This window comes from Salvia miltiorrhiza, chromosome 1 (assembly GCF_028751815.1).
Source record: "Salvia miltiorrhiza cultivar Shanhuang (shh) chromosome 1, IMPLAD_Smil_shh, whole genome shotgun sequence".
NCBI classification, from domain to species: domain Eukaryota; kingdom Viridiplantae; phylum Streptophyta; class Magnoliopsida; order Lamiales; family Lamiaceae; genus Salvia; species Salvia miltiorrhiza.
The window spans coordinates 16,812,533-16,823,270 of NC_080387.1; the positions used below are offsets into that span (position 1 = coordinate 16,812,533).

The window sequence follows — 10,738 nt, forward strand, 5'->3', positions numbered from 1 at the left end:
GAGCCAGATAATGAACTTCATGCAAGAAGCTGATGAGCCTCTCCACGAGGCTTGGGAGAGATTTCAAGAGCTCCTCCGCCAGTGCCCGCAGCACCAGCTAGCACCCGTCATGTTGATGTAGTTCTTCTATGACGGATTGATTCAGACGGCACAGTTTATGGTGGACAGTACAGCAGGGGGCAACATTGCCCGGAAGACAGCTGATGAGCTCAAGGAGATTTTCAACACACTAGCAGCGAGTTCTCAACAAAAATCAGTCAGAGGAATGAGGGTCGAAGCCAATGCAGTAGCCCCGAACAATGAGCTTCAGAAGCAAGTAGCGGACTTGATGAGGCAAGTACAACACCTCAGGATGAATCAGGGGGAGTTCACATCCGAAGGAGGGGCAGAGGTCTATGCTGCTCAGAGCTATCCGGAGAGGCCTCAATCTGAACAGAGGCCCATGTTTAATCAGGGGCAACAGAGCTCCAACTCGGGTTGGAGAAATCAGCAGAACTCGGGATGGAGGAACCAAGCCCCTGGCCAAGGGTCGGGATCAAACCAAGGTCACATGCAAGGACATGGGCAGAGTTCTCAATTTTGTCAAGTTCAGCAGCCTATAGGCTATCAAAACCAACAGCAATCCTACCTACCCCCGCAGCAATTCCCCATGCAACAAGGGAATTTCGAGCAGCCGCAGCAGCTCTACCCACCTCAGCAGCACCAACCTCCAGGCCCCTTATTTGAAGACCAGATGCAAGCTTTCATGCAAGCTAGCAAACAGGCGATGGAGGCTCAGAGTGCTACCATCAAGCGCCTCGAGACTACAGTGGGGCAATTAACAGGAGCCTTGAACCAGCTGCAGCAAAAACAGCAAACGGGAAAGTTCCCAAACCAGGACCAGCAGCCGCATCAAGCTCATGCCGTGGCGGTAATCAAGGAGAATGCCCCAATAACCATGGAGAAATGGAGAAGCAAAACCGTGGAAGCAATCAAGGCTACCCAATGCCCCAATGAGCCTCTGCCACTTGTAACTGTTGCACCAGACCAACCACCACCCAAGCATGGAGATCCAGGTAGCTTTATTTTTGATATTAGCTTACGTGGGGTTGAAAGGGCTTTTGGAATGCATGATTTGGGTGCGGCAGTCAATTTGATGCCGTTTGATATTTTTGAGAAATTGGGTAATAAAGAGCTGAAATGCACAAATATGAAGATAGAGCTAGCTGACGGGTCTATCAGTGTCCCACGGGGCCTTGTTGAGGATGTTGAGGTGGTTATTAGGGGGATTAGTGTCTTGGTTGATTTTGTTGTCCTTAATGTGGGAAAAGGGATTAGAGGCGAGAATGGGCATCTCGTGCTGCTTGGCCGACCCTTTATGGCTACCACCCATACTCGCATTGATGTGGGTACGGGAACTGTAAGTATGGTAGGGGCAGGTAGAGCGGTAACATTCTCTATTTTTTATAAAAAAACCTACTACCCCCACTCCCTTAATTCAAATCTGCTCTTATGTTGAAACATTTGATGCTTTGGATGAGGATTGTATTGTGCAGGAATTCCTTAATAAGTTACAGGAGGAGGACGAGATTGAGGAGGAATTCCTTGCGAACTTGCAGGATGAGGCTGACATTGAGCAAGAATCTCTGGATAAGCTGCACGAGGAAGATGATATAGAGCAAGGCTTCATGTCTGCCTTGCTACTGGAAGAGAAGCTTGATGAGGTTGTGTCACTCAATTTCGCTGGATGTGTGGATAGAGGGCCATCCCAGGATATGAGCATGGAGGACTCATTTGGAGGACCCGCAGCTGCAATTCAAGAAGATGTGTTTACAAGGGCGCTAAGGCAGCTGGAGCTCCAATCGGATTTTGGTTAAGGGGTTCTCTTAGTCGGGCTGGCGAATTAAAATCTAGCGCTACATGGGAGGCAACCCATGTTTGCTTGCTTTTTCTTGTTTCGTTTTTCTTTCGTTTCGTTTGTGTTGTGTTTTGTTGCTTCTGTTGTTTGGTGCAGGTGGTTGCGTTGGAGACTGCTTGTTCTATGGATGAGAGAGAGGCAGACATCGTGGGACACTACAGACTCACCACTGGATCGGTATTTAGGGAAGTTTTCTCTTTCACCCCTCTTTTGTTTGCACTGAGGACAGTGCCAGATTTTAAGTGTGGGGGGTGTTTGTTGGTATTTGTAATTCCTGTGGGTGTTTTCTTGTTGTGTTCTTGGGCTTTCTTGTGTTGGGGCGAATGGTCCCCTTCTCTTGTTTTCTTGCCTGTTTTTAAGTACATCGCATGATTGATGGTGATTCACTAGCGATTCTGGATTGTGTCTGTGTGGTTTGTTATCCTTATTTTTCTTGATTGATTTGTTCCCAATGAAGTGTAATGAGTTTAAGGTTTTGGTGCAACACCCTGATGAGCAACTCTTGACGTGATTTGTCCGGTAGATGCTAGGGGGAGTGTTTTCAGTGCAATTTCCTAATATCTGTCTCTGTTTTGAATTGTTTGGTTGGTTGTTGAGTTTCTGATAGCCTGGGTCTCTGCTCCTCTAATGATTTCATTATGAGCATGGGAAACCACACGAGAACATTTTGGATTACCTCCAAAAGTGCAATCTCGTAAATTATGGCCCATCTATTAAGAGCGAAAATAACTTGACCCCCCCCCCCCCAAAAAAATAGAGAAGTGTAATATGAAAAGTGAAAGAATAAGAAAAGGAATGAGACATGATTATAAAGGAAATTGCATTAGGAAATTCACCCTTAGCGGAGAATTGGGTCTGATCGGATTGAGTTGTATCACCTTGTTGTTGCATTTCTAAATTTTAGCTTTGAACACTTGATTGGGGGACATTGATATCTTGAAGGACTTGGATTGGTTTGTGTTTGCTTGGTGAGAAGAATCGCTTGTGGATTTCCTTTCGATGTTGTGATTGTTGCTTGAGGACAAGCAAGGATTTAAGTGTGGGGGGTTGTTTAGCCCTATTTTGTGATGATTTTATGGGTCTTTTTATTGTGCATTCGATCATGCTTCGTATCTTTTTGCTCTATCCTTCACTTGCTCGATATTATTTGGTGGTATTACTGTTGTGTGCAGGAATCGGGAGCAGCCGCGCGTTTTGGCATCGTTTGGAGCAGTTTCGGAGGCCGAGCTCACGACCGCCGCCGTCCCACGGCGGCCGCCGTCATGAAGCCGACCGCTGCCCCACGGCGCGCACCATGCAAATCTTGGAAGATTCCGCGAAGGCCCTCCACGGCGCCGCCGTCCCACAGCGGCCGCCGTCGCTGTAATCCGGCAGTTACGTTTTTTCGTATTTAAGCCCCTTTTTAGGGTTTTTCAAGCCACTTCCGACCCCAGCAGCCTCCAGGCGATTTTCCCTTAGTTTTAGAGTAGTTAGAAACATCACAAACATCTTTGGATTCGTTGGATTAAAGTTAATGTTATTTAGCATTCCGTTGGATTGGATTTCCGGATCGTACGCTTATGTAAGAACTCAGTCACTACTACAAAATTTCACATACATAACACTTCATACATAACGGTTTTTTTAAAAAACCGTTATGTATGAGCGCATTTTCTAGAAAAGACAACGGTTTTGAAGAAATCCGTTATCTATGTAGTGTTATCCATAACAATAGATAACAGTATGATGTAATCCGTTATCTTTTAGCGTTATCTATTAGTTACATACATAACGGTTTATCAAACCGTTAAGCCAACCGTTATCTATTAACACTTTTTTACAACAGTTTTTTTACCGTTAAGAAATGCGCCTCTCAATACTGTTATGTATTAACATTATTTTTTTTCTTTTTTTTAATAAAGTTTTTTTTAATTGTTATACTTTAGGTAAAATTCAAAACCTAACTCCAAATCTGATTTTCAAGCTTGCTCCAATACTCCTAACACACCCGCCGCCTCCCCCGGTGACGCCGCGCCGGACGACGCTGCACGAGCAACCGAACGCCGGTGCTAGTGAGTCAGTGACCGCCCCTGCCCCCACCCACCCTGCATCGCGTCGCCTCTGACGCCGCTCTTCTCGCAGCAGCAGATCGAGCGGCGGAGCACCCTTCTCCCCTCCACCGAGCACGAGCAGACCACCCCTCTCCTCCGCCGACGCCGCTCTTCTCGCAGCAGCAGCAGCAGATCGGGTTTTTTGCTTCTCCGTCTGCCACCTACCGTACCCGTCTCTCTCTCTCCGTCCGTTAGGCCTAGCAGTTGTCGCCGGTCGAGCTCTCAATCGCAGACCCTAGGAGCCGCCGCTGTCGCGGCCGCCTTCTACAATAGCCACCACCAAGGTAGAATCCCTAATTATTCATCCCTTACGCAAATCTCATTCCAAATCCCTAATTTTTGAACTTTGTTGGTAACAATATGATTTAGATTAGGGCTTTTGCTCGAATTTTTTAAATTATCTGAAGCTATTTTGCTCAAATTTTTTAATTTGTCAAGCTATTTTGCTCAAGTTTTTGAATTATCTCTTTGTTATTCGATTATCCTCAATTGTATATTTGGTTGGAACCGCCCACGTTTCTACGGTAATTTTGGTGTTTTTTTATGTGTATTTGTTTTGAGATTTCCATGATTATACAGTTTAATTTCTAGATCTGAATCAGCTCTTTTTACCATTTTCCAACTGTTTTTCTCCTTCTGATTACTGCTGGGAATTTTGTTGCATTGTTCGGATAGAAATTGGTTATTAAATCAGAATAGCTTAATGGAATTGCTCTGTCATTTTCTGGAATCTTGCCAAGAAGTTCAGGCTGTGATAGAATTCTTGAAACCCCAGGTGCTTTTCTTTTGATTGATTTAACTACTATGTACTAATACTCTTTTCTCTTAGTGGTAGTATATGATAATTCATTGTTTGCGTCATGGATTGGAAATTTGGATATCCCAAGACCCTTGATAATTTCTATAACTTGAGCTAATTTTGTTTAATTCATATCCTATTGAAATGATAGGATTGGAAAAATCCTAGTAACAAGGATAAAAATACACAATCATGAAAAGTAAACCCCTTCTTAATGTACTTTGAGGTCTTCTGCTATTATTATTATGCCCCATTTTCCTTGTCACTACCCAAAATAGCAATGTTATGTGTCTATTGCAGGTTGTCTTTTTGGAGCTGTGCTCTAGTCGTGTTGCGATTCTTACGCCGCAAAACTTGAAGGTTGGTCTGTATTTGTATTTCTATTCTCTCTGTAGAATTAATTGAGTTCAGTGTTTGTGATTAGTCAATAAATATTATGAAATGATAGCTTTAGAGCCATGTAGTCTGCTTTTGCTCGGTTTCTTGAAGATGTAATAGGACCCAAGCTTCGTCTGAGGTGAGAGAAGTTAGAACTGCTTGCAATGACCCTTTACTCTCTATGAATTTAATGCCATATGGCTGAATGATTGATTTGAGAAGATAATTAGCACAATGAATTCTTGTGAACTTTGTTTCAAGTCCTATAAGGCCAGGGGATACTGAAATAGATACTGGGTGATACTGAAATAGATACTCGGTGAGATCGGCATCTAGACTTGAATAGAAAGCTTCTTGTATTCTTGTTGCTCAATAGACTTTGAGAATTAACTTAATCACAAGAGGTCACCTTTGACTTTCAGAACAGAAACTAATGATCTCGACTTGTATGAACGCTTCCGTAATCTGACTTTCTCATACCTTATTCAATACATGATGATGGTTCTTTTATATGCTCATGGTTAACTCAAATTCACAAATAAGCCATGTTTTTGCAGGTGCCAACCATGTTATTCGATTATCCTCAATTGCTCAAGTATATGATTTTTAATTAATCTTTGTATCTTAATCTACTACCATTTTTTGTAGCGAAAAGCACTAGATGACAAGTTAAAGGAAAAGGAGGAACGAGAAGCATTTCAGGTACCAATATCTCCATGATATGATAGTCTGTTAGACTCCTCCTGTTGTCTGCATGATATGATTTTCGTGCCCAATCTTTTTTTTGTTGTCTGCTTTTTAGATTAAATGTGCCTTATACTTCATGTATCCATCTATGTCTTGCATGCTGCCATATGTTTCCATATGTGAATACATTTTTTCTTCTATATTTCATCATTTGGTTCTGCATTGTGGTATAATTTTTTTGGTATTTCGGTGCTTTGAGCTGCTGTTCTGTGCAGTGTAATTTTAGATCTGGTTTGAGGTTTTATTTCAAACTTGTTTACTAGAAATTGGGAATTGAGTTTCTACACATATTCTCTTGCATTTGTTTGTTTGATAAGCAACTGCTAGTTAGGTAGTATAAAATGATTGTGGTTTGGCAGGTGATGGTGTTTATTCGCTTATAATCTCATTTCCATCTCCTATTTGCTGCAACCCCTTCTTCTCTACACGCCACTCTCATCACAACTGCATCAACCTCTTTCTCTCTCTCTAGCTGGGGCTAACTTTCTTCGACTCTGACATTGCTTGCAACTAACATTTGATTGGATTTATGAAGTTATAGGTTTGAAATTGTGGGGATGTGGTTATGATTATCTTCATCTAATTGGATCATGTAGGTTAATATTGGTGACTTCGGCTTGGCAGTTATGAAGTGTGTGATGCTTGATTTGAAACTCCAAGTATGTTTTGCCTCCTTTCTCCCTTGACCTACCATCTGCATTAGCATAAAAATAAATGTTTGATTTGAAGCATCCTTAGCAATATAATCAAATGCATTTTCATGCATAAGTGTAAAATCCTATAATCTATACTTCAGTTTAGTTTCTTCTTTAAAGTGCTTGTGTTCATCTCAAATTGTGCATTCGAAAGGTTTGATTTGTGTGGCTGATTCAAAGAGGTTCTGTCAGTTTAATCCTCTTTTCATTTTGTTGATTCGAATGATTTGTGTGGCTGATTCTCAACTGATTCGAATGTTTGCTAGGGGATTAGAGCAGGTGGGAACTCAGATTTCAGTGATGAAATGGGCAAGGAACTTAGCCAAATGAGTGTGGCAGCTGGGCTAAGGTGATTTTCGTGCCCAATCTCTTTTTTTTTGTCTGCTTTTTAGATTAAATGTGCCTTATACTTCATGTATCCATCTATGTCTTGCATGCTGCCATATGTTTGAGACAATTGGCTTTCAAAAAATGTTGAGGCCCGAACTCCTAACAACTAGATTGCCATTAATATCTGGAAAAGGCATTAACATATGAATGGCAGTATGACTTGTGAAATAGGTGTAGGTGTTCATGGCTAGCTTGAGCATTATGTAGTTAATTGCTCAGTGCATGTTTCTGTTTCAATTACCAGGTGAACCTCTTACGCATGTTTATATTTCAATGGAAGCATCACTTTCATCCCCATCATTGCAGCTATCATCCCAGATTTATTTGCTGGCTGCTTCTCTGTCATGTGTTTTTCCTCTCATCTCTTTGCTGGAAGATTTTATACTCTTGTGAAAAAAGAAAGGAAAGAAATAATTAATGCAGGGAGTAGTGCTACTTCTACTAAGTGCAGCAGTGAGCCATTTGTAACAAAAGTGTTTTGGTGTAACTGTAGGTTCTTGAACCGGGCAGCGCTGAAGAGTCTAGAAGAGTTTGGAATAGAAGGTTCCATGAAAAGTCCATGGAAAAGATGCTGCTATTCTTGTCCCTGGTGATGTAGTTTGTATAAAATTGGGCGATATTAAGAAGCTGGTGCTTGTATGGTGGGAGAATTGTTAGACAAAAATGTATGTGATGCTTACTACATGCGCATGTAGTAAAACATGTATTAACAGGCAACTTGTGTAGCTCGAATTGTTGGATGCTATGTTATATATGCTAATATTATCTTGTCAATGTTATTTTATTATTTGACTTTTTTTTATTGATTTTTAGATATAAATAAAAGGAAAAATTAAGAATATATAAAAAAATATGCGGAAAACTGTTATCTAATACATGCAAAACCGTTGTCTATGTCTTACAAAGATAACGGTTTAAACTGTTATAAAAAGTATAAAAAACTGTTAACTATAATATGGGAAAAAAGAAATATTATATAATACATAACGGATAAATTCTAATACATAACAGTGGAAAACCGTTATCTTTTTCTTACAAAGATAACGGTTTAAACCGTTATAAAAAATATAAAAAACTGTTAACTATAATATGAAAAAAATATATATTATGGAATAGATAACGGATAAATTCTAATACATAACAGTGGAAAACCGTTATCTTTTTCTTACAAAGATAACGGTTTAAACCGTTATAAAAAGTATAAAAAACTGTTAACTATAATATGAAAAAAATATATATTATGGAATAGATAACGGATAAATTATAATACATAATAGTCGAAAACCGTTATGTATAATCAATATAGATAACGGTTTTATAACCGTTATGTATGTGTGGTTGTACCGTTATCTTTTCCCTTCATAGATAACGGTTTTTAAACCGTTGTGTATGACACCTATAATAGATAACACCACTATACACAACGGTTTTTTTGCTCATAGATAACGGATAAAATCCGTTATCTATGAGCGTTTTTCTAGTAGTGAGTTTATGTTTTCTATATGAATGAATGCTAGTTTATTTCCATTGCTTAGTTTATTGATGCTTAGTATTCAATTGATTAAATGTTTATTCTTTTATCTTGCCTACATAATCGTTATTATGATTGTTGAATTATCTAATGCTTTCTAGATTGCTAGCTAGAACCCTAGGTTTATTAGTTCCCTGCGTTCTTAATCTGCTTCCTATTTTCGCCTAGATAGATTTATATGCTTTCTGTTGATTTTGCATTAGATAATTTTACAAGCTTTATTTAATTACGCCTAGATTTAAAGAGAGAGTGTCAGACCCAACTACCCGATTAGAGTGTTTAGATTTCCTTTCCTGTTTCCTGTGAGTAGCACGATCGAAGCCCTGCTAAGCCTTCCTTGAGAGACGACTTGAGTCACCTTACCGCCCTAGGACGACCTCGTATAAATTCGAGTCCATCCGCTAGGTGTTTTTGGATGAGTCAAAGCTTAAGTTGAGCACGACTCCAATTGTGGTTGCACCCGATTGGTCAATGCCGTTTGAAATTATGTGTGATGCATCTAACTCCGCCGTGGGTGCAGTGCTTGGTCAATGTGTTGACAAGATGTTGCGTGTGATTTACTATACTAGTTTGACGTTGAATAATGCCCAAGTAAATTACACTACTACGGAAAAAGAGTTGCTCGCTGTGGTGTTTGCTTTAAATAAATTTCGTGCTTATATCATCGGGTCTAAAGTAATTGTACATAGTGATCATGCCGCTCTTAGGTATTTGTTGACCAAGTCTCAAGCCAAACCACGTCTTATTCGTTGGATTTTGTTGTTGCAAGAATTTGATGTAGAGATCAAGGATAGGAAAGGGAGTGAAACTCTGTGGCCGACCATTTGTCTAGACTTGAGCATAATATGGTTGAGTCAAACGATGATACCATTCACGAGTCTTTCCCATTTGAGCATGCATATGGATTGACTTTGGTCCCTTGGTTTGCAGACATTGTTAATTATCTTGCTTGTGGAGAACTCCGACCTAACCTCACTTCCCAAGAAATGAAGCGTTTTCTGTCTCTTTGCAGGCAATATTATTGGGAGGATCCCTACTTGTTTAAGTTGGGAAAGGACGAAGTGATAAGAAGGTGTGTGCCCAACGAGGAGCAACAACGCGTCTTACAGTGGTGTCATGACGCTCATTGTGGAGGCCACTTTGGCGGTCAAAAGACGGCTCACAAAGTGCTTTAATCCAGTTTGTATTGGCCAACTCTCTTTAAGGATGCCCATTTGTTCTATTTAGCTTGCGACCGTTGTCAACGAGTGGGAACCATTGGCCGTAGGAATGAGATGCCCCTAACAAACATTTTAGTTGTGGAGATTTTCGATGTGTGGGGCATCGATTTCATGGGGCCGTTTCCCATCTCTTATGGTTTTGAGTACATTTTATTGGCAGTTGATTATGTGTCCAAGTGGGTTAAGGCAATCCCCACGAGAACTTGTGATGCTAATGTCGTCCTCAAGTTTGTGCAGGAGAACATTTTATGCCGATTTGGGTTCCCCCGTGCTATCATTAGTGATGGGGTAAAACATTTCTGTAACAAATTATTTGAGAAGCTCATGCGAAAAATGGCATCACTCATAAGATTGCAACCCCTTATCATCCGTAAACCTCGGGGCAAGCCGAAACTAGCAACCGACAAATAAAGGGCATGCTTGAGAAGACCGTGCAACCATATCGCAAGGATTGGTCCATCAAGCTCTCTGATGCCTTATGGACATATCGGACCGCTTTCAAAGGTGTTCTTGGGATGAGCCCCTACCGCCTTGTATATGGCAAAGCTTGCCATTTGCCGGTTGAGATCGAGCATCGCGCCTATTGGGCTATCAAGGCTACAAATTTGGACCTTCGGACCGCAAGGAAACACCGAGCTTTACAATGGAAGAACTTGATGAGTTGCGTAATGAGGCATATGAGAATGCACGAATCTACAAGGATAAAGTGAAAAAAATGCATGATCGTCGCGTTGTGCAAAAGGACTTCCACCCGGGCATGAAAGTGTTATTGTTCAACTCAAGGCTGAAACTCTTTCCGGAAAAACTCAAGTCCCGTTGGATTGGTCCCTTCATCATCAAAGAAGTATTTAACCATGGAGTCTTGGTGTTGACCAAGGAAGGCACCGATGAGCATTTTACAGTCAATGGGCATAGGGTGAGGCCCTATTTGGAGCATGGAGTTGCTTCCGTTGTAGTGGAGTCTCAAGCACTCCACGACCCGACGTTCTAA

The 10,738-nt window shown here is 41.0% G+C and overlaps 2 protein-coding genes across 2 annotated transcripts; both read left to right on the plus strand.

Annotated features, from left to right (window-relative positions):
- Positions 1 to 352: 352 nt before the first annotated feature.
- On the plus strand, positions 353 to 7,638 carry LOC130987987 (uncharacterized). Its single transcript, XM_057911746.1, has 8 exons — positions 353 to 586; positions 4,227 to 4,270; positions 4,714 to 4,762; positions 5,087 to 5,146; positions 5,813 to 5,866; positions 6,508 to 6,570; positions 6,873 to 6,955; positions 7,490 to 7,638. The coding sequence occupies exons 1-8, from the start codon at positions 353 to 355 to the stop codon at positions 7,587 to 7,589; spliced, it is 687 nt and encodes a 228-aa protein (XP_057767729.1). The 3' UTR covers positions 7,590 to 7,638.
- Positions 7,639 to 10,390: 2,752 nt separating this feature from the next.
- LOC130988061 (uncharacterized) lies at positions 10,391 to 10,738 on the plus strand. Its single transcript, XM_057911851.1, has one exon. It carries the CDS (start codon positions 10,391 to 10,393, stop codon positions 10,736 to 10,738), a length of 348 nt encoding a protein of 115 aa, XP_057767834.1.